We start from the raw sequence: 21,327 nt of genomic DNA on the forward strand, positions 1-21,327 counted from the left end.
GGCCTGACTCTCCCCTGCTGGCTGGGGGTGCCTCCCATCCCCTCCAGGCCTCCCTTGGAGTGTTCCCCTCTTGCCCTGTGACTCCAATCTGAGGGCCATAAAACAGCTCAAAGGTCAATGCCCACGTAATGCCCCACTCTCTGGCCCCTCCCTGGCTGGACTTTGTCCCTTGGGACCATTCCTTCCCTTCTTCCCTCCTCTTCCCGGTGCCCTGGCAGACGGGCAGAGACAGCCACAGCGCTAAGGCTAGTGAGGGCTCTGGAGGGCTGGGGGCAGACAGCTGGCCCCCTGGGTCTGCACCCCTTCCTCCACTGGTGTGGGGTCCTCCTGGGAGGAGGAGGGGCAGCTGCACTGCTGCGCGGGGGACGGGCCTCTAGGGAGCTCCCGGTAGCGCCTCACGGGGGCATCGTCTCCTCCTGCATCTCCCCCAACAGCTTGGGCATCGGTGCAGCTGGCACGGCGTCGGGGCCTCCAAGAAGGGGCCAAGCATGGTAGGTGGCCTGGAAGCTGGGTTGTGAGCCCGCTGAACCTGGCCTGGCTTGAGGGGGAGCGTGGGGTTCCAGGGGTGCCGAGATGGGTCCTGTTCCTCAGGCCCATCCATTGTCCCCCAAGAAGAGGCCTGGGGTGCTCTTGGGTTCCCTCTGGGGGCTTTATGTGTTTGAGTGTCCAGGACTAGAATCCTTGGGCTTTGGAGGGGAAGCTTACATCCCTGGGGGTGAGGAGGGCCCCCGAGTTCCCATGCCCCTTCCCTTAGTTCCTGGTCAATTGCTCCTCCCTGCTAGGAGCTGGGGCACTTGGAGATCCCGGCTGAGCTGGCTGTCATGCTGAAGACAGCGGAAGGTGAGTCCTGATGGGCGTTGCTCTTGCCATGACCCCCTCCTGGGCGGAGGCTCTGTCCCTGTGGTCCCTCCCTCTGATGCTCTGGGTCCCCCCAGCTCACTGCCCAGCTCCCTCTGCACTGGAGCTGGGGGCTGATGCTGAGAGGTGGAGGCGGCGCCAGAGCCAGGCGCCTTACCTGGGCGTTTCTGGGCTGCCGCCTACGTCATCCCAGGCCATCGGCACACCCTGGCTGAGAGCATCACCGAGGCCATGCCCCCGGAAGTTCCCGCACGGCCCAGCCTGACCCTCCCACCCGACATCGACCAATTCCCCTTCTCCAGCTTCATCTCCATCGGCTTTCAGGTGGGCCCCCAGGCCTTAGCTCTACACGGCTGATGCCCACATCTCCCCAGACGTTAGCCCCCGTCAGGCAGAAGCTGTGTCTGTCCTTCTGTCTCCAGTCCCCTCCTCCCTCTCCTGTTGCGGGGCTGTGGATGCAGCTGCGTTGCTCGGAAACCGTTGAACCTAAACGTGTTGCTGGTTACTTATCTGCAGTGCCACACCTTCGTTACACCTGTGGCACTGCCCTGCCATTGAAGCCATGTCGTTAAAGCATGCTGAATGACAAGGCAAAGTGTCCAGGCTACAGTGTTGGCGGCAAAAGCAGGATTCAAAACTGCACGTAGAGTACGATCCCAATTTTGTTAACAGGGAGGGTGGGGAGATGACGTGTGTACCTACACGTAGAAAGTAAGATTAGAAACAAAGAGGCGAAAATGTTAACTGTGGTTTTATCTGGCAGTGGAATGTTAATGGTGGTTTTTATTCTTCATCCTTTTCCATGTTTTCTGAGTTTTCCGCATGCACGAGCTTTAGTTTTCTAATCAGAAGGAGTGATTGAGAGGTTTTTTTTAATATTTATTTATTTATTTGGCTGTGCCGGGTCTTAGCTGCGGCACACGGGATCTTCGTTGCCTGTGCAGGATCGTTAGTTGCAGCATGCGGGACCCTTTTTAGTTGTGGCATGCAGGATCTAGTTCCCTGACCAGGGATCAAACCCCAGCCCCCTGCATTGGGAGCGTGGACTTTTAACCGCTGGACCACCAGGGAAGTCCCAAGATGTATTTTTCTTTTAATAAATTTATTTATTTTTGGCTGCATTGGGTCTTTGTTGCTGCACGCGGCTTTCTCTATTTGCGGTGAGCGGGGGCTACTCTTCGTTGCGGTGCGCGGGCTTCTCATTGCGGTGGCTTCTCTTGTTGCGGAGCACGGGCTCTAGGCGCGCGGGCTTCAGTAGTTGTGGCTCGCGGGCTCTAGAGCGCAGGCTCAGCAGTTGTGGTGCACAGACTTAGCTGCTCCGCGGCATGTGGGATCTTCCCTGACTAGGGCTCGAACCCGTGTCTCCTACACTGGCAGGCGGGTTCTTAACCGCTGCGCCACCAGGGAAGCCCCCCGAGATGTATTTTTAAGATGATTTTCCTCACTAGCCCCTCTCCCTCTCGCAGGGCGCGTGCTCCCTTGGGGCTCCCCCGCGGCTGTGTCTGGCAGGTCAGCACACAACAGCCCCTGCTCAGGCACCGTGTCGCCCTCCTTCCTTGCAGGAGCCATCCCTGCCCAGACCTGGGCAGCTGCTGACCAAACCCCTGACCCGGCTGGACAGTGACAACCCTCAGCATGCCCTGGATATCAACAAGGTGGTGAGTGACACACTGGGGAGGGGCAGGGTGGGCCCGTGCAAGGGGTGCTGGCCGGGCACCGGGAGCCCCGCACGTCCTGCCTCCCCTCACTCTGTGTCTGCAGATGCTGCGGTTCCTGGGGGACGCATCCTTGGAGCCCTGGCAGGAGCAGACCATGGGCCAGTACCTGGTGCGGCAGGGGCAGCGCCGGCCGGGGCTGCGCAACGAGATCTTCAGTCAGCTCGCAGCCCAGCTCTGGCACCAGCCGGACGAGCAGCAGAGGCAGCGCGGCTGGGCCCTCCTGGCTGTTCTGCTCAGCGCCTTCCCCCCAGTGTCCACCCTGCAGAAGCCGCTGCTCAAGTAAGGGCCCCGGCAGGTGGGGGCCCCGTGGGTGTGCTCAGCGGGCCACCCCATACCCACGGCAGCCCTGTGTTGTGCCCGCAGATTCGTGTCCGACCAGGCTCCCGGGGGCATGGCAGCACTGTGCCAGCACAGGCTGCTGGGAGCCCTGCAGCAGACGCAGCGGGCCCCTGGGTCCGAGCGGGCCCACCCACCCACCCAGCTCGAGTGGACGGCCGGATGGAGGCAGGGCCGCATGGTGCTGGATGTCTTCACCTTCACCGGTGACGCCTGCCTCCTCTCGGTCCTCCCCAGGCCCACGCTGCAGCCTGCCCGGCACTCTCGCCCTCCCTCGGCCCCCTTCCCTCCTCAGCCCTCCCCATGTGACCCTGACCTCCCTGCTCTCCTGCTTTCGGAACCGCCACGGGACAGTATTCCCTTCCTGTCCGGGTGGACCCTGCTGTCCCTCACTCTTGCCCCTACCCCTCGTCCCTGCAGAGGAGTGCTTCTCGGCCGAGGTGGAGTCCTGGACCACAGGGGAGCAACTTGCCGGGCGGATTCTGCAGAGCAGGTGTGCAGGGCCTGGGATGGGCGAGCGCAGCCCACACTGGCCATTGTCCCGTCCGCCTCCTGGTTTTCCTCATGCTCCCAGCCCGCTCTCCCGCCGAGCACCTCCTGCGGCTGCTCCAAAGCCAAAACCTGCTCCCCGGGGGGCGGGATGGGGGCGAAGGGGCGGGGTGGGTGGGCAGGGTCCAGACAGTAGATTCAAGACAGAGAGCAAGTAGAGAGTATACCTGCTAGATCTGGTCCAGGTTCTCATCAAATTGAATGAATAAATGCATCAGAGCCACTGTAGAAGTAGAGGACTGTGAGTTGCAGATAAAGTAGAGGGCTGTGAGTTGCACTGGGTCCTCAGCCAGGTTCCTGTCCCCTTCCACAACCCCCTCCCCCCAGCCCACCCTCAGGTCCTTGTCCCTTCCGGATGGTCGTCCGCCTGGCTGACCACCCTCTGCTCCATGCCCTTGTCTCACTCAGAGGCCTGGATCCGCCCCCGCGTGGCTGGTCTGTGTCACTGCACTCTAAGGACTCCTGGCAGGACTTGGCTGGCTGCGACTTCGTGTTGGACCTGATTGGCCAGACCGAGGATCTGGGGGACCCGGCCGGTCCCCACAGCTACCCAATCGCCCACCGTGGCTTGTAGGTGCCACCCACAGCACCCCTGGCATGCTCCTGTCCCTATCCTGTCGTAGGTGACCCCCTCAGCCACCCTGTCATCCGCGGGGGTTCACAGGTGCTGCCACAGGCCCAGCCCGCCCGCCCCCAAGCCTCCGCCCACCGCAGGGGGATGACCCCTACAGCAGCTTCTACACCTTGCCTCAACCTGGGAACCCCCCGGCCAGGGCATCTCCTCAGCTGGGCCCACTATCTCCTGCAGAGCCGAGGACATCCCCCCGGCCCCTGGCATCCAGGCCCCCTCACTGCCCCCAGGTCCCCCTCCAGGCCCAGCCCCAACTCTGCCCAGCAGGGGTCACACAGGTAAGGCTGGGAGTGGGCACACTGAGGTTGGCAGAGCGCTGGGAATGGGGGTGCCAGAGCCCCACGCCCCAGGCAGGTGACAGTAACCCTCCACAGGTGAGTCCCGGACCTCAGGGAGTCTGGATGGCTTCCTGGACCACCTCTTCTCCCCGTGCCTCAGCGTGAGTGTCCCGCACGCAGACCCCACCCCACTGCTGCCCCTACGCCCCTGGGGCCTCTGCTGCCCCTCCCATCCCTCCTAGGGCTCTAGCTCTGACCTTGGGACCTGTGATTTTTGTCCCTTCAGGATCTGGAGCAAGGCAGGGCTCTGAGTGGCCGCATGAAGGGAGGGGGCGCCATGGGGCCCATGCAGCAAGGCAGCTATCCCGTGGGTGAGTGCGGGGCTGAGCACCCAGGGCCTCCCTGCCCAGCAACACAGGCAAGCATGGCCTGGGATCCCCACGCAGCTGCAATCAGAGCTCTGGCTAGCACCCTGGTGGCCCGTACTCTTCTCTTTGCCTGGGGCTGAAGGGAGGCTGTCTGTGGGCCCAGGCAGGGACCGACCTGGGGGGGGGGGCCTTGTTCCCTCAGTGTACTCAGGGATGATGCAGATGCCCGGATACCAGCCAGCCATGATGCCTGCACCCGTGCCCATGATGCCAGCAATGGGGGCGGTCCCCGCCATGCCAGGTAAGGCTGGACTACAGCCACTGTGTCCCTTCTCAGGTAGGGACTGGAGGAGGGAGGGTGTTGCCTGGGGCCTAGAGGGCACAGTGGGCAGAGGGCTGGGAGCTCAGCCATGGCGCTCGTCCACCCTGACTGCCTGCCATACTCGCAGCCGTTGTGGTGCCGCCACAGCCGCAGCCGCAGCCACAGCCACAGCCCCTGCTTCCCAGCGTGGACGCGAGGCAGCTGGCAGTCCAGCAGCAGAACTTCATCAACCAGCAGGCGCTGATCCTGGTGAGGGTGGGCAGGGCCCATGGATTGCCTAGTGGGTACAGACCTGTGGGGCGAGGCTAGGCCAGCTCTTACCTGGCACACCACCCTTCCCCCGTCAGGCCCAGCAGATGACCACCCAGGCCATGACCTTGTCCCTTGAGCAGCAGGCAAAGCAGCGCCAGAGCCAGCCCCTGGAGCATCATGCCCAGGCCCAGGCCCCTGGAGCTGCCTCCCTGACTCCACCCCCAGCCATCACCTCCAAGCCCAAGAAGACACCCACCCCCCAGAAGGAGCCAGAGCATGACCTGGAACTGGTAGGTGCCTGCCTGAAGGTGAAGAGGCGAGGCCAGGCAGGTGGCAGGGCTGGGGTGGGGCAGCAGGCTCCAAGGCCACAGAAGTGGGAGACACGGCATGGGGGGTGTGGGGAGATGCAGAAAAGATGCTGCCAGGCTCCAGCCCCACGGATCTGAGCGGGTTTGCTCTGTGAGTGGCAACTTGTCTGGCAGGGCAGCTCCTTCTCTTTCCCCTCCTGCCACAGGAGACCTCACAGGAGGCTGAAAACAGGCCCCGGCGGCCCAAGAGCTTCCAGCAGAAACGGGACTATTTCCAGAAGTTGGGTGAGGGCCCTTGGGGTGGCAATCCCACACAAAAACTCAGCCACCGCCCCAGCCTGGCCAGGGGACGGCGGGGTGCACTCTATTCCTCCAGGTCAGTGTGGCCTGTCCAGGAGCCCAGACGGGCGGGCCAGGTGGAGAGTAATAGCGAGGGCCATTTGGGGCGTTTACAGGGCAGCAGCAGATCAAGGTGGAGGCGATGAGGCCTCCGGCCAAGGTGAAGATCCCCCAGGGGGAAGAGCAGGAGGAGGAGCCGGAAGAAGAGGAACCGAGAGCAGGTGGTGGGGAGCAGGGTGGGGGGGCAGGCTTTGTGGTTCTGCACAGGGTCTCACATCCTTCCTCTCTTTCTGGTCAGTGCCGTCACCTCCTCCTCCCCCAGTAGAGAAAAAGCCACTGACACGAGATGGGGCCAAAGCTGCACAGGAGGCTGAGGCTGAGCCAGACACAGAGGCGGGGCCTGGCGGTGGTCGCCGGCCGGCAGAGGGCAGAGCCGTGGTGCGTAGCTCGGACCCTAAGCCCCGGCGGGCAGAGCCCAGCAGGGAGATCCGCAACATCATCCGCGTATACCAGAGCCGCCCAGGCCCCGTGCCCGTGCCCGTGCAGCCGCCCAGGTGCACCCCGGCGGTGGTGGGGAGGGGGAGGACGGCCAGGACTGCCCACTGCCCAGAGTCACCGTGTGGACTCCTGACCTCTTCCTTCTCTCAGGAAGCCCCCCCAGATCTTCCTGAAGAAAAACAACCCTAAGGATGAGGCTCTGGCTAAGCTGGGGATCAGTGGTGCCTCCTCGCTGCCCTCGGTGAGGCCCCGTCCTGACCAGAGCGCGCTGCACCGCGCCAGAGCCCTCCTGAGGCTCCCCGGGGGAGACCTGGCCGCTAGTCACAGCCTGGGTGTATTCTCCGTGCCTCCCCAGACGCTGTCCCCCAGCCCAGGGAAGGGCCCCCCACCAGCTGTGGCCCCTCGACCCGAGGGCCAGCCACGGCGTGTGCCCTCCAACTCCATCAAGGAGAAGCAGGGGCCCCTTCAAGAGCTGTTTGGCCAGAACCCACCCACTGCCCAGAGTCCCCCGCCTCCGCCAGCACCTCCACTGCCTCCACCCTTGGACCCAGCGACCCCTCCAGCTGAGCCGCACAGTGAGAAACCCCATATCCCTGGTGGTGGGCTTTGTGGGGGGCAGGGGCAGGATTCCTAAGGGCCTCTCAGCGCTCACGGCCGAGGTCAGCTGCTCGCGCTTCCGGACTTTGGAGCCGTGGGTGAGGAGCCCCAGCTTCCGCGTTCCTGCGGGGGGCAGGGCGCGGGCACCCCTGGGGCCTGTCTGGCACGGAGGGACCGTCACGGGGCGTGGGCCTCGTCAGGAGTTTAGTGACCCCGCTGACGTGCTCGGGGGGGCCCACGCACGTCAGGGACAGTGGGGAACGTGGGAAGCTGGAGATGGAGGCCGGCGATGGGACGGAGCGGGGGGAGGGAGGCAGCGGAGGTGGACTGAGCTGGGCCACGTGGGGCCCTAGTGGGCCAGGGTCTTCTCTCTCCGTGCCTGCATCATTCCGGCTTGGGCAGCTCCTCGCCTGATGCCCTTCGGCCCCTCTATCCGCCAGGCTTTGTGGAGACCATGGGGGACCAGGGGATCTCCACCCAGCTGCTCGTGCCCTCGGGCAGCGTCTGCTTCTCCTACGCCAGCGCCCCCTGGAGGTTGTTCCTGCGCAAGGAGGTGGGCGCGAGGGCGGGCCGCAGCCTGGCCTCCCTGGGTGGGGGACGGGGCGCTGGCTGTAGGGGCGCCAGCCTGGGGCCCCAGCATCTCCTCTCCACACACAGACACTGGGGACTACTTCCCCAGCCCCACCTCCTCCGGCCCGGGAGGCAGAGGTGGGGCGGGAGGGGGGCTGGCGGGGGCACCGTCCGGGCGCACTCTCACTCTCCCCTGCCCTCGCCCAGGTGTTCTACCCCCGGGAGAACTTCAGCCACCCCTACTGCCTCAGGCTCCTCTGTGAGCAGGTGAGAGCCCAGCCCACCTGGGACCTGTACCGGCAGACCGCCCCCACCCCAGGCAGGAGAGCAGCCCCGCTTGCGGGGACGCTGGTGTGTTTCAAGCCCTGCCTTCGTTTATTTAATCCTCCCAACATCCCTCAGAATAAGGGCCATTTTTGACTTATGACGAGGATTAAAAATAAAGCGTATACAGCACCCACCACAGGCCTGGCACACAGCAGGTGCTCGCTCGTGCTTGTCCCTTTGCCACCTCTAGATGCTCCCAATGCTTGTGTCTGTTCTCCCCAGTTCTACAGTAGCTGCCCCCCTCCCCCTCCCCGAAGTCCCGTGTTCCTTCAGGGAAGCTTATCTCAGCTGACAGAGGAGCAGCAGCCCAACTAGTGCCGGCAGCTTGGGGGAGGCAGGTGGGAGCTCCGGGTGGACGTGGCCCTGGGCTTGGAAGGCCAGGCATCCCTCCCTGCTCCACCCACGTGCCTATGGGGCTCTCTAGCTTTTTCCTCCATGCGTGGCTGCTTCTGGGGTGGGCTGTGGCCTCAGGACCTGGTGGTGACCGCCTGGCTTTGCCCCCAGATCCTGAGGGACACCTTTGCGGAGTCCTGCATCCGGATCTCCCAGGACGAGAGGCACAGGATGAAAGACCTGCTACGTAGGGTCCAGGGACCCTGGAGTCAGGGAGCCAGAGTGCTGAGGGTTGGGCCTGCCCAGAGGGAGGGAGTAGACTCCGGGGTCCCCGCTGTGAGGGAGCCTGAGGACGGCCTGGGGCCACTTCTGCCCAACAGGAGACCTGGAGGTGGGCCTGGACTCCCTGGACACAGCTGAGGACAGTGTCAAGAAGCGCATCGTGGTGGCCGCCAGGGACAACTGGGCCAATTACTTCTCCCGCATCTTCCCCGTCTCGGTCAGTGAGGCTGGGGATGGTAGCGCCCAGGGCTGGAGGCCAGCTTGGCCTTCCGCAGCAGGATTAGAGCTGGGGGTGGGCTGGGCCCCAGTGGAACCAACGAAGAATAGCACTGGCCTGAGCAGCCCCAGGGTGTCTTGGCCGGTGGCGGGGAGCCCGGAGCCTGTCCGTGAGCCAACCACCTTCCGGGCAGGGCGAGGGTGGCAGCGACGTGCAGCTGCTGGCCGTGTCCCACCGGGGGCTGAGACTGCTCAAGGTGACCCAAGGCCCCAGCTTCCACCCCGACCAGCTGAAGACTCTCCGCTCGTACAGGTGAGCCTGGGCTGGGGTGTGGCGTGGGCCGGCGAGACGGCCCCCAGCTCACGCCCCACCCTCTGCACAGCTTTGCTGAGGTACTGGGCGTGGAGTGCCTGGCTGGCTCCACCCTGGAGCTGTCCCTGAAGAGTGAACGGCTGCTGCTGCACACAGTCCGGGCGGGAGCCGTCAAGGCCATGGTTGAGCTGCTCCTGAGCGAGCTCAGAAAGGCAAGTGCGGGCCGGCAGGGCGCCGGGCGGGGGGCCTCCAGCACCGCTGCGTCGTACCCCATGCCGTCAGCCAAGCTCCTTCAAGCTGCCTGGGGTGGGGCTGGAACTTGGGGGCGCTTGGTGGAGAGTGACGCCAACGGGGGAGCAGGTGGGACGGGCAGGACGGAGTCACAAGCAGGCTGGCCGCTCACCCGCCCGCCTGCAGGACTCCGGCTACGTCATTGCCCTGCGAAGCTACCTCACTGACGACCACAGCCTCCTCAGCTTCCAACGGGGGGACCTCATCAAGCTGTTGCCGGTGGCCGCTCTGGAGCCAGGTATCCCCGGGGCAAGCAGGGCGGCTGGCACCCGGCGGGCGGGCAGAGGGCCCAGGAGGTGAGGCACCGTCCTTGGATGCTCCCCGCAGGCTGGCAGTTTGGCTCCACCGGGGGCCGATCCGGACTCTTTCCTGCTGACGTAGTGCAGCCGGCTGCTGCTCCGGACTTTTCCTTCTCGATGGAGCAGAGGAATGGCCGGCACAAGAGTCAGCTGCGGCACGGAGAGTGGGATAAGGCGTCGGAGGTGAGGAAGACGGGAGACGCCGAGGCGAGGCCTAACTAGGAGTCGAGGGAAGAAAGGGCTCGACTGCCCCAGAGCGGCGGAGGGCCACCCCACGCCTGGTGGGCAGCGCTTGGTCTGATGCCGCCTCTCTGCCCGCTCCCGATGTCTTGTCCTGTCTCCCCAGCAGGGCTGGGCGGTCTGCCTCTCGTGTGGCCCTCGTGGCAGCTAGTTCAGCGCCACCTGGAAGGTGCTCAGTAAACAGCTCTCGACCGTCCCGGCTTCTGGTGGTGTGCTCACTGCAGCTACTCTGCCTGCTTCTCTTGGGCTGCGCTGGGGCGGGGGCTGGGGCAGGGCCGCTGGACAGGCCAGGGGACACTCGGGTGGCGCTAGGTCTCCGGTGCTCCTAAGTTCCCCACCCACCCCTGGAGCCAGGCACACAGTGACAACTTGGCCACCAGCCCGTCCCCGTCTGTGGCCTGCGTCACCCTGCCCACGGACTCCGACTACACCATGCAGGAATTTGCCCTGCGCTACTTCCGGAAGCCCCAGACTCTGTGAGTGCCCTGGGCCCGCCCCATGCCTGCCCATCCTCAGTGTCCCTGAAGTGGGACACTCCCTGCTCAAGAGCCACCGGGCCAGGGCTCTTAGCACCCTCCCTACCCAGCCTGGGATGGGGGTGGGAGGGCTGAGCAAGCGGGGCTGTCCTCCCCTCCGCCCCCTCAGGCTGGGCCAGACAAGTGAAGATGCCAAGAGGAAGGCCATGGCCAGCCTGGTGCAGTACAGCAAGGTAAGGGGGATGGTGGGGAGGAGCTGGGACAGCAGACCTGGCCCCTGGCCCCCATGGCCCCAGACCCACAGGCAGCCTCTTTGGCCGCAGGCTCCCATCCAGGCATCACTCATCAGCATCAGTGACGAGGACGTGAACAGGCGGGCCGTGGGAAGCTTCCAGGGTAAGTAGCCACGGTGTCCTGGGTCGCCATGTCTGCAGTGCCCGGGACCCAGGCACCTGGTCGCCTTCTGTCCCTGAGTTCGCCGACTCGGGGAAGCTCACCGGTGGCTCCTATGCCACATGGCCCTCACCCACTTCTACTCATGCCCAGGGGGCTGCGGGTTGTGTGGAGTCTGGGCTGGAAGGCAGCGGTGGGTCTGGCTTGCTGTGCGCTTGATGTAGCCCTGGGTGGCCACAGGGTCTCTCTGAACCGTCTCCTCGTCGCTACAGCTGAGACTGCTGCTCCGCCTGGCTCACACGCATTCTGAGAGCAAGGCATGAGATGGCCCTGCACAGCGACAGCACGAGCCAGGGCCAGGCCCCCAGCCCAGCTCACCGTGCTTTTCATCCTGCCCGCAGCTCTGATGCAGTTTATGGGGGACCAGTCCAAGCCCCGGGGCAAGAACGACCTGGATCTCCTCTACGGGCTGCTGAAGGTAGGAAAGTGAGCCAGAAGCTGTGGGGAGTCAGTGAGCCCTGAGGGCCCCTTCCTGTCCTCCTGCCTGGGCCTCCATGGGACCCCGTGTCCCCTGGTCACTATACATTCAAAGAATCCAAAATTAGTTATCGAGCACCTACGTGCTGGGGGCAGGGCAGTGCACCAAGCAGGCCAAGTCCCTGCAGAGCTTACAGCCTGGTTAGAGGAGACACTCAGTAAACCCTGAGGCAACGTGTCCGGGGCAAAGAGTGCTGTGCGGAGCGATAAAGCAGGGGAGGGGCTGCTTCGGCGCAGAAGGCTTGGTGACAAGGTGACCCCGGAGCAGACCTGAGGGCGGCCAGCGAGTGAGGCACGTATGCATGGGGGCAGGGCATGGGGGCACGCACACAGGCAGAGGCGGGGGTGAGCCTCGGCCCCAGCAAGTTCAGTGTGGCTGGAGCCCAGTGAGCAAGAGGGAGAGTGGAGGCGAGGACCAGGAGGGACAGAGGGTCCGGGTCACGGGAGGCCTTGTGGTCCACTGTCAGGACTTGGATTTTTCGAGATCTGGGAAAACACTGGAGGGTTTTGAGGAGAGACGTGGCTTATATCTCGTGGGGTCGCTCTGGCGGCTGTCTGCGATTCTGGGAGTTTAAGGGCAAGGAGAGGGTTCCTGCCACAATCCCAGGTGAGACGTGGCTGGCCCAGGCCCAGAGGCAGCAGCAGAGGGGAGAAGAAGGACCCCAAGCAGCAGGGTTTGCTGTGAAGTGCACGTGGGGTGTGAGAGCGAGGGGCCGAGGGGGACACGGGGGCCTAGGCCAGAGCAATGCTGGTCGCCACAGGAAGCCTGAGTGAGGATGGGGCCAGCCTGGTGGAGGAATCTGTTGGGGATGTATGAAGTCTGAAGTCCCAGTCTTCCAAGTGGAAGGTCTGGGCTTCATGGGAGAAGTCTGGGCTGGAGGCAGGCACTGGGAGTCATCAGCAGACAGAGGCCCAAGGGCACTGCAGCCCTTAGGAGTCAAGGAGATGAGAGGGTCAGCAGAGATGACTAAGACAGAGGGACCAGAGAAAGAGGACAGGGCCGAGCACGGCCTGGAAGCAGGTAAAGACGGCGACTTAGTTGAGTGGCCAGTTGTGCAGATGCTATTAAGCCGAGTGAAACCGAGGCCGAGAGATGACGGTGGCCTGTCACCTCTGTCACCCTGTCACCTCTGTCACCCTGACTTGGCCCCCAGCCCACGCCACTGGCAGGACTTCTCCGACTTCAGATCCCACGCCATCCCTCACTCCACTGCACTGCACTGCAGCTCTGCCCCCGACCCGCTGCCCCCTGCCCTTCCTCTCCCCACAGCTGTGCCAGGAGGAGAACCTCAGGGATGAGATTTACTGCCAGGCCATCAAGCAGATCACAGGACACCCCCGGCCGTGAGAGTGGGGGACGGGCGGGGGTCGGTGGCGGGCCTCTCAGGGGCAGCCCAAAGTGCTGCTGCCCGGCCGGGCCAAAGCCCAGGCTCTCTGCCCTGCAGGAGACTCTGCGCTCGAGGGTGGACTTTCCTCAGCCTCCTCACAGGCTACTTTCCCCCATCAACCTCGCTGATGCCCTACGTGACCAAGTTTCTGCAGCATTCAGCCCTGAGCCAAGGTGCCGGGGGGAGGGGCTTCCAGGCTGGGGTCTCGGCTGCTTGGGGAGGGGTTTGGGGATGCTCATGACCCCAGCCTGGCTCCTCTCTGCAGAGCTGGCCCGGCGCTGCCAGGGGCACCTCCAGCACACAGTCAAGTACGGGGGGCGCCGGCAGCTGCCCTCCCCAGGCGAAATGCAGGCTTTCCTGGTACGGGGGGTGCAGGCGGCTGGGTGTTCTGGGGCTCCCTCTGGGTGGGGGGGCCGGGGCCTCTGCCCACTGGGGGGCTGACCCCGTACCTACTTTGGCAGAAAGGACAAGTAGTCCACCTGCTCCTAATTCACCTGCCCGGGGGTGTGGAGTACAAGACCAACACCCACACTTTCACGGTGAGCACAGGGACCCAGAGGAGGGGCTGGGGAGACCCAGGGAAGCCATGGGCATCAGTTCTGGGGACATCCCTCCCCTGCTGCAGCCTCCTTCCCTCCCCAGCACCCCCGTCACGGCCCTGTCCGCATGTCCAGGTGGCAGCAGAAGTACTGGAGGAGATGTGTGGGCAGATGGGCATCACGGACCCCCATGAAGTGCAGGAATTTGCCCTCTTCCTCATCAAAGGGGAAGGTAGGCCACCTGGCCTGGGGAGGAAGCGTGGCCCGGCTGGACTCAGGGACGTGGCCTTGCCTGCCAAGTCTGCTCTTCTGGCCACGGGGGAGGCAGCTCCCACACTGGGGCTGGCAGGGTTGTGGGCGGGGCTGGCCCCGGGCGGCAGGGCAGGCTGTGGACCCAGGCTCCCCGCGCAGGCCAGCTGGTGCGGCCCCTGTGGCCCCGGGAGTACCTCAACAGCGAGGTGGTGGGTCTGGACGTGAGCCTGCACAGCCGGCGGCTCGGCTGGGAGACCCCGCTGCACTTCGATAATCCCACCTACGTCAGCACCCACTACGGCCAGGTCAGCCCCACTCGGCCCCGCGCTGCCGCGCCGCTGGTAGTTGGAACCTCGGCTGCAGCTTGAGGGAGAGTCCCTCCCTGGGTGGGGGGAGGGCTTGAGGCCCAGGAGCCACCCACTAGGTGGGGCTTTGGGGCACAGCTGCCCCCTCACTGCTCCCCCCTCAGGTGCTGCGGGACTACCTGCAGGGGAAGCTGCTAGTCAGCGCCCAGGAAGATGCCCGACTTGCCAGGCTGGCTGCCTTGCAGCACCTCAGCAGGAACCACGAGGAGCCCCCCTCAGAGTGAGTGTGAACACAGCCCTCACACCTCCTGTCACCCCACCACCCCTACCCCCTCCTCCAAGGTCAAGGCCACTTGTACCCTTTGTGGCCCTAACCAAATGGGGGCTGGGTACACCTGCCCACCCCCCCACGCTCCTCAAGGGCAGAACCCACGCCTCATTCATGTGTCTGGATCCCCGGTCTCACCCACGGTAGCCACTGGTCCATCTACTTAGCACCTGCTGTATGCCCAGCTTTGACTGACCAGGCTGTGTCCTAGGCAAGACCTACTGGCTTACTTGCCAAAGCGGCTGCAATGTCAGATGAACGTGGCCGCTGTGAAGAGCCTGATGGGCCAGGAGCTGCGGCAGTTGCAAGGATGCAGCTCTCAGGAAGCGCAGATCAGCTTCATAGGTGGGTCTGGGGCTAGGAGGCAGCTGGGGCAGAGGCGGGAGCCCCAGCAAGGAAGGGGAGAGGGTGGAGGGGCTGAGGAAGCTCTCCACCTGCCCTGCCCTCTCCTCTGTCCTGGGGGCAAAGTCCGGCAGGTCCCAGGGCCCCAGCGGTCAGAACTCCTGCTCTACCCCTCCATCCGCAGAGGCCGTGAGTGAGCTGCCCCTCTTTGGCTACACTGTCTACATGGTGCTGAGAGTGAGCAAGCCGGCCCTGCCCAGCCCTGGCCTGCTGGGGCTGAACCACCAGCACCTCATCCTCATGGACCCCAGCTCTCAGGTGGGCCAGGCTCCTGGGCCACTTGTCTCCCACCACCTCCACCGACCCCTCCCCCAGAGGAACCAAGCTCCGCTCTCTCTCCCCGTCCCCCCTCCCCGCCCCCAGGACCTGTGCTGCTCCATCGCCCTGAGGGACCTGCAGCAGCTCCGCGTGCTGAGCCCACTGGGGCCTGAGGACTCCCCTGGCCTGGAACTCAACTATGGCTCGGCTGACAACCCCCAGACCATCTGGTTTGAGCTGCCGCAGGTGGGTGGCCTCTGCGCCCTGAGAAGGTGGCAAGCGCCTCACCCAGGCCTGGTGTGCCCGGGAGCCTGGGCCCAGGCCTCTGCCCACTGCTCCGGCGTGGTGGGGCTGGGGGCAGAGGCAGGGGGCTGGCTGGGGAGCCCTGGCCTCACATGCCTGTGCCCGCGCAGGCCCAGGAGCTGAAGCACACCATCACCTTCCTGCTGGACCGCAACTCTCCTTCCACTTAGTGGCCGGGCTTCACCCAAGAGGAGTGGGGGAGGGGCAGAGACGAGGACAGGAAGCCTCTCTGGCCAAGTCTCACCCGGACAGTCTCCTTTGGGTGCTGTCAGGCCAGTCTGGCCTGGACTTCACCGCTTGGTTCTGGAACCTGCTGCAGCACAGCCCAGCTGGCCCACGGGGAGGGGCTGCTATAGTGACTTCAACTGGGAAAGAGTCATGAGACTCCCTCTGGGGTGGGCCTGGGCCTGAGCCTGGGGTGGGCACTGCAGGAACTTGGCTTGGGCGTCCGATGTTGCCCAGTCTGGGGGAGATGCCCACCTGGGCCCTGGCCCGACACGAGTATGAGCCCAGCCCCGGGAGCAGCAGCTGCTGAGGAAATAAAACTCCTGAGAGAACAGGGCTGTGTGCGTGTGCACGAGAACCAACAGGACTTTATTCCCCTGGTAACTGTCGAAGCCCCGCCTGGCCTTCCCGGCCAGGGGCTGAGAGGGAGCAGGGCCTGGCTGCGGCCCGTCTTCCCATAAGCTCTGCACCTGGGTCGGGCTGGAGGCTGGCATCGCGAGGGAAGACGGTGGTGGGGGCGGACCTGGGGCCAGCCCGGGCTCTTTCTGAGTAGGCCCCAAGGCCTCGGACTGGTGGGCCTCGCCCCCGGCTGAAAACATGCTAAGTACACGAGGTGGAGGGACCTTCCTTCCTTCTGTTCCTCTGGCAGCAGCCACACCACCTGTCACTTTCTGATCTGTGGATCTGGCCCAGAAAACCCAGCCACGAGGGCCGGGGAGGCAGGGAGGCTAGGAGAAAGAGGACCTCAGGCTTCGCGAGCAAAGAGAAAAGTGGGCTGACCTCTGACCTTGATTTGGGAGGTGTCCAGGCCCATTTCCAAAGCAAGGCATGGCTGGAAGGGTGAAGAGCCTGAGAGCAGACGATGTCCCAGCAGCAGCAGGCCGCCCACCTTCCCCGTTACTGAGCGAGGCCCGGGCTGGGCCGCGGTGGAGTCCGGGGAGGACACCGGCCCCATCGGGCAGCTCTCGGTCATCTCTGCAGGCCACACAGGCCGTGCCAGTCAGCTTCACTCTCGCACCGGGCTCGGCCGTGGAAAAACTGCTTGATGACGTTCTGGGCCTCTTCCTTCACTGGATTCGGGATGGGGGAGCGTGAGAGCCAGTCTCCCCACTACAGGGCCCCCACAAGCACCTCCCGGCCGGTGACGCAGGCACTCACCGCTCCTTCCCGGAGACGGATTCTGGGTCAGCGAGTGTGAGAGGTGGCGGGCGAAGGCTTTAAACAGCTCCTGGGGACAGAGAGTGGAGAGGAGCAGAGTGCGCAGAACCTCACCCTGCTCTGAGCGACCCACAGCTGCGACCCAAGAGCGAGGCAGACCCAGGGAGCGGGAGCGGGCCTCTGGACTGGCCTGCTTCCGCCCTGCTTTTCACTGGGGCTCACGCTCCCTACCCACCCACGCACTGCACCCAAGTGCCCCAGGCTCAGGGGAGAACAGAGCCCATGCACCTACCCTACCTTGGACGCAAACTTGCCCTCCTTGTAGAAGGGGGTCAGACACTTGACCACGATGTTCGCAGCCTCCTTCAGCGAGATGCCAGGAGCCAAGAGCTGGCAGGAGCCTTGAGGCTTCACGCTGCCCCGATCGCTGGCTGAGACGCTGCCCTTGGTCTCAGCTAAGATGGGGACCTTGGCTGAGGGGCATGGCCTCTTCTGAGCCTGGCTCTCTGGGTTCTCCTGGGCAGGGCCACAGTGGAGGGTCACTCTTGGGCTCCCTGTTACTGGCCCCTCCCCTCCTGGAAGACTGGGCCTCAGTACCTCCTGGCTCCCTCTAGCCCAGCCCATCTGCCCTGGGATGTGGAAAGAAGACATGATTTTCCCAAACCCCTACCCAGAGCAGACACCAGCCTGGTAGACAGGTATCTTCCCCCCTCTCAGTACCTGCTGGGGTCTGGGCCGCTTGCCTCTCTGTGCCTCCTTTGTGGGGGTGGGCTGGCCTTCTGGGGGCCTCTGGTCTCTGAGCAGTAGGCAGGCACTGGCCGGAAGGGAGAGCAGGCGTCAGAGCTCCAGATGCCAGCCGCGCCCTCAGCCCAGGTGGCCCAGTGAAGCCCATCGTGGGAACAGGCCCCGAGCTTCAGAGGCCCAGTTAGCAGAGGGGATTCTAGAGGATTCCAGGACTGCCCGTGACCTCACCTTGGCCCCTCCTCGGAGCACTCCTCGGTCTGGGGGTGGGCAGCCAAATGTCCCATGGCTCCATCCTCCTCCCCTGTGCACTTCTCTGGGGCCGTCAGGGGTCCCCGCGCCCCGTCACGGGAAGGGCTGGCACCTTCTGCCCCTGGGGCTGAAGTGAGCGGAGGAGAGCTCTCGGTCCTTTGGTAGAAGAAGCGGGCAATGTTCTGGGAGTCCTTGAGGGCCGCTGCGGCCAGGAGTTGCTGCTTCTTGCCGACCCGGGCCTTGGCAGTAGGACTGCCCGGAGAAGGGCCTTTTGCCTTCTTCTCGGGGGAGGGCGCCCCACAATGAGCACCGCTCCCGGGGGCCTCTGCTCTGGGCCCAGGGAGGGGCTCAGCGCGGTCCTCATCCTGGCGGCCACGGGGCTGGCCGGGCGGCTCCTGCTCGCCTCCTTGCACCGGCGGGGGGTCTTGCTCTTTGAGCCGCGTCTTCTCCATCAGCTGAGGGGCCGTCTGGAATGTGCAGGAGCCTTTCGGGAAACCAGCTCCCACCCGCTTGGGTTTGAGCTGTGAGGAGGAGAGAGGCTTCTGACCCCAGGTGCCTCCAGGGCACTCTCTAGAGGGCCCAGGGATGGCTGCGTGGGTGGGGCTCCTGGGAGTGGGGGCGGGAAAAGCTGGGCGGGACAAGGCTTGGGGGTCGGGCTGGCGAGACAGGCGCTGTGGGGGGCTGCAGAGGCGTAGCTGGCAGAGTACGGAAGCGCGAAGGCCTGCCCTGGGGCGCCCTAGGGCCAGGGCTGTGATGCCAGGAGAGCAAGGACTATGCCCTCGCTGAGGGCAAGGGGCCGTGGCGCCTTTCCTGGACCCAGGTTTGGGGGGGACACCAGGACGCCGCTCACCGAGTACACCTGGGAGGCCGGCCGGATGTCATACTCGGTGGGCTCTGGGGGCTCGGCCTGGGCGCTGCAGCTCCTGGCACCACCTCCCACATCGTAGAGCTGCCCATCCTTGGAGGCTTTGTGGATCTCAGCCACCTGGGGCAGGGACAGGTGGGAACGCCATGGTCGGCACCCCTAGCTCCCAAGAGCCCCCAGCCCAGGCTTCCCACGAGTGGGTTCCGCGGCACCTGGGCACTAGACAAGTTCTAGTCCACACGGGGTTGGCTAGAAATACTTCCAGCCAGGAAAGGAGGGAAGTCGGGCTCCCCCAGGAATAAGCGCGCCCTGTGTGGCAGGCTGCCTCTCCCACCCAGAGCCCGGAGCACGCCCCACCCACCCCACCCGGTGCCCACCTTCTTCAGCACGCTGGCCTTGTACAGGTTGGCCACCTTGGCATTTCGGAATGTCTCGTGTTCCAGGTCCACTGCCTTGGCCTGGAGGTCAGATCTGAGGGTAGGAATGAGGTTAAGGTGTCAGGTAGACCTGAGGCCCCCTCCCTGTTAGATCCCCCCTGGGGACCCTGGAGATGGCTTCAGGAACGGCCTGGCAGGAACGGCCTTGGGCACAGGGATTCCGACCTGGACTGTCTGTGCCCCCTGTGGTTTACTGTCCCTCAGCAGCTCCTGGCAGCCCCTCGCTTGTGGCCAAGCCTGCCCCCTGGTGAGGCTGTGGAGACTCACACCCCCTGGGAGTAAGATGAGTCCCAATTTGGGGAGGGGTGCCCAAATAAGCCACGGGGGCTGGGGTTCCTGTGGCCTCCAAAGGAACAGGAGCCCGGGGACCGCTCCTCGGCCCTGACGACACTCACCCATCAGTGGAACCTGCGGCCTGGCGGTTGCTGCTCAGAGCCTCCTCCAGGAGCCCCAGGCAGTGCTCACGGGCCTGCACAGGGGAGGGAAGTTGGTCAAACAGTCTCAGGTTGTGGGGGGATCCTGGGGGGGCAGGTGTGACGAGCTGCCCACCTCTTACCTTCACAGTGAGTCTGGGGATCTTCCTACTAGAAGCCTCTCTCAGGGGACAGTCTGCATCTGGGGGGAGCAGAGGCAAGTCCTGCCACTCTACTTTCTGCTCTCTGGCATCCCCAACCCCCCAGCGAGGCATCCTCCACCATACCCTGAGACCAGCCCAGGGGGCATCTCTGTACTGACCTGGGGGTACGAATTCTTCTATCTTGGGGTCTTTGCCCTGGAAGATGACATGAGGGCCCGTAAGGCATCCTGCCCTGCAGCAAGACAGCTCCCAGTCCAGCCCCAGGGAAGGGGCTGAGAGGGTGTGAGCAGGGGGCCACCTGGACCCCACTGAGCCCCCATCCCCTTCACCTTGCGCAGGCGCATCTGCTTCTGGTAGAAGAGATTCCATTCCCGCTTGTGGGCCTCGTCTCTGCCCTCATCCCCACTGCCTTCAGAGCCTTCGTTGTACCTAGAAGACAGGCTGGGCATGAGCAGTCCTGGGTCTGGGCTCTGCCCTCCTGTCACGTGTCTGCTGGGACAGTGATGTCTCTGAGGCCCTGGCAGCTCATGGGCAACACCGAAGTCCTGGCCCCAGTGTGGCCCTCAGGGCTGGGGGGTGGACTACGGCACTGTGTCGCCTCTGGTCTGGCCTTAGCATCAGGGAGAGAATGCCAGACTATTTCCAGGGGTTGGGGGCCCCTGGCCTCATGGCCTCTCACCTGCTAAAGCCCCCATAACCCCTGCGGCCTCCCTCATACAGCTCAGGGTCAAAGCCGTTCCCCTGGGAGAGCCCAATGGAGGTCTTGCTCCAGCTGCAGCTTTGCTCCAAAGCGTCCAGCTGCTTCCGCACAGCTGCAGGGTTCTGGCAGTGGTCACAGCCTTTGGTGCAGGCGGGGGGCGCATCCCCGAAGTACTTAGCAATGGCAGCGTGGCGGCACCTGGAGCAGGCAGCATAACACAGGCAAGGGGTGAGGGACGCACGCTGGCCAGCGTTCGTTCACCCGATCCCGAAACTCTGGTTGAGCACAGCTACATGTCTGGCACTGTGGTAGGCATCTCATGCGAGCCTCACAAGGCATCGCTGGGGTGCCCATTTTACAGATGAGGGCAGTGAGCTGAGAGCTTTCTCAAAGTCATGGAACACACGTATCCAGAGGAGCCAGGGCACGGACCCCATTCTGTCCTGCTTCTCTATGGAGTACTCCTCCGGGCCTCAGCCCCCTCTCCATCCTTCGGCAGTGGGGCACCCTGGAAGGAGCACGGACTCTGGGTGCAGACGCTGACTCTGCTGCTGAGGCTGTGTCCTTGGGGACAGCATCTGACCTCCTGAAGCCTACGTACTCCTGCCTACAAGCCGGTGCAAGAGGAGCACTGGCCCATTGGGCTGCATAAGGGCCAGGATGACGCTCTGAAGTGAGCTGCACAGTGCCCAGGACACGGCTCTTATTATCACTCTTCACTTTTTTCTGACGGGGAGGGAGGGAGAGAACAGCAGGAAGTGGCCCTACCCCACCTCAGCACTCTGCTCTGCTTCTGTCTCCTGGTGACCTCTTCCTTGTTGTCCCCAACAAGCCTGTGTGTACCCAGCCCAGTGTACACAGCCCGGGACCAGGGGGACTGCCTGAGAGCAGGAACTGGGCAGCTCAGGGCCAGCACCGTAGAGCCGGCACTGGTGAGGGCAGCGAGGAGATGCAGCCGTGGCTGGAGTCTTCCTCATCGTACCTTCCAGGCTGGAAGAATGAACCCCCCCAGGCTGGGGGCACAGTCGGTCACCGGGGCAGATGCAGAGGCCCGGGGGGCCACAGTTCTATCAGGGCTGTTACAAACAGCCATTCCTGCAGCAGGAATGTGGCACGGGGTGGGGGAACCCGAGGGGAGATGCCAGAGCAGAGGTAGGGCTGTCTAGTCACCACATCCCAAAGAGCAGAAGAGTGGGCGTCACTGCTCTAACCAGAACACCTCTCAACGTGAGCACTGCCTGGGGCTGCAAGAAACACTTTGAGGAG

At 64.3% G+C, this 21,327-nt stretch overlaps 2 protein-coding genes across 4 annotated transcripts in view; one reads left to right on the top strand and one right to left on the bottom strand.

The window, feature by feature from the left end:
• The window catches only part of MYO15B (myosin XVB), a 32,008-nt gene extending 16,445 nt beyond the window's left edge, over positions 1 to 15,563 (top strand). Inside the window, 41 exon segments of the mRNA XM_027081363.1 lie at positions 783 to 840; positions 1,052 to 1,182; positions 2,421 to 2,516; positions 2,620 to 2,855; positions 2,940 to 3,118; positions 3,333 to 3,405; positions 3,870 to 4,031; positions 4,270 to 4,370; positions 4,467 to 4,537; positions 4,657 to 4,741; positions 4,941 to 5,039; positions 5,188 to 5,309; positions 5,408 to 5,620; positions 5,827 to 5,905; positions 6,076 to 6,180; positions 6,258 to 6,513; positions 6,608 to 6,698; positions 6,813 to 7,032; positions 7,495 to 7,607; positions 7,832 to 7,891; positions 8,456 to 8,531; positions 8,665 to 8,783; positions 8,977 to 9,095; positions 9,166 to 9,307; positions 9,513 to 9,624; positions 9,714 to 9,868; positions 10,256 to 10,401; positions 10,571 to 10,634; positions 10,725 to 10,797; positions 11,196 to 11,272; positions 12,602 to 12,675; positions 12,777 to 12,892; positions 12,985 to 13,079; positions 13,181 to 13,258; positions 13,394 to 13,490; positions 13,670 to 13,815; positions 13,980 to 14,095; positions 14,355 to 14,488; positions 14,670 to 14,803; positions 14,909 to 15,049; positions 15,217 to 15,563. Of these exon segments, the coding sequence (XP_026937164.1) occupies positions 783 to 840; positions 1,052 to 1,182; positions 2,421 to 2,516; positions 2,620 to 2,855; positions 2,940 to 3,118; positions 3,333 to 3,405; positions 3,870 to 4,031; positions 4,270 to 4,370; positions 4,467 to 4,537; positions 4,657 to 4,741; positions 4,941 to 5,039; positions 5,188 to 5,309; positions 5,408 to 5,620; positions 5,827 to 5,905; positions 6,076 to 6,180; positions 6,258 to 6,513; positions 6,608 to 6,698; positions 6,813 to 7,032; positions 7,495 to 7,607; positions 7,832 to 7,891; positions 8,456 to 8,531; positions 8,665 to 8,783; positions 8,977 to 9,095; positions 9,166 to 9,307; positions 9,513 to 9,624; positions 9,714 to 9,868; positions 10,256 to 10,401; positions 10,571 to 10,634; positions 10,725 to 10,797; positions 11,196 to 11,272; positions 12,602 to 12,675; positions 12,777 to 12,892; positions 12,985 to 13,079; positions 13,181 to 13,258; positions 13,394 to 13,490; positions 13,670 to 13,815; positions 13,980 to 14,095; positions 14,355 to 14,488; positions 14,670 to 14,803; positions 14,909 to 15,049; positions 15,217 to 15,276 (4,824 nt within the window). The 3' untranslated portion in view covers positions 15,277 to 15,563.
• Positions 15,564 to 15,669: 106 nt separating this feature from the next.
• The window catches only part of RECQL5 (RecQ like helicase 5), a 38,255-nt gene continuing 32,597 nt past the window's right edge, over positions 15,670 to 21,327 (bottom strand). For 2 of the 3 annotated variants that reach the window (XM_027080672.1, XM_027080673.1), the window contains 12 exons: positions 20,041 to 20,259; positions 19,691 to 19,790; positions 19,520 to 19,556; positions 19,341 to 19,399; positions 19,180 to 19,253; positions 18,725 to 18,818; positions 18,333 to 18,467; positions 17,462 to 18,003; positions 17,210 to 17,303; positions 16,787 to 17,005; positions 16,490 to 16,559; positions 15,670 to 16,401 (listed from right to left, as the gene is read on the bottom strand). In XM_027080672.1, the coding sequence (XP_026936473.1) occupies positions 16,301 to 16,401; positions 16,490 to 16,559; positions 16,787 to 17,005; positions 17,210 to 17,303; positions 17,462 to 18,003; positions 18,333 to 18,467; positions 18,725 to 18,818; positions 19,180 to 19,253; positions 19,341 to 19,399; positions 19,520 to 19,556; positions 19,691 to 19,790; positions 20,041 to 20,259 (1,744 nt within the window). In that variant the 3' untranslated portion in view covers positions 15,670 to 16,300. The remainder of the gene's footprint in view (positions 16,402 to 16,489; positions 16,560 to 16,786; positions 17,006 to 17,209; positions 17,304 to 17,461; positions 18,004 to 18,332; positions 18,468 to 18,724; positions 18,819 to 19,179; positions 19,254 to 19,340; positions 19,400 to 19,519; positions 19,557 to 19,690; positions 19,791 to 20,040; positions 20,260 to 21,327) is intronic. The other variant, XM_027080675.1, reaches the window with a different exon arrangement.

Source organism: Aethalodelphis obliquidens, unplaced genomic scaffold (genome assembly GCF_003676395.1).
Source record: "Aethalodelphis obliquidens isolate GAN/ISIS:26980383/991018 unplaced genomic scaffold, ASM367639v1 scaffold44, whole genome shotgun sequence".
NCBI classification, from domain to species: domain Eukaryota; kingdom Metazoa; phylum Chordata; class Mammalia; order Artiodactyla; family Delphinidae; genus Aethalodelphis; species Aethalodelphis obliquidens.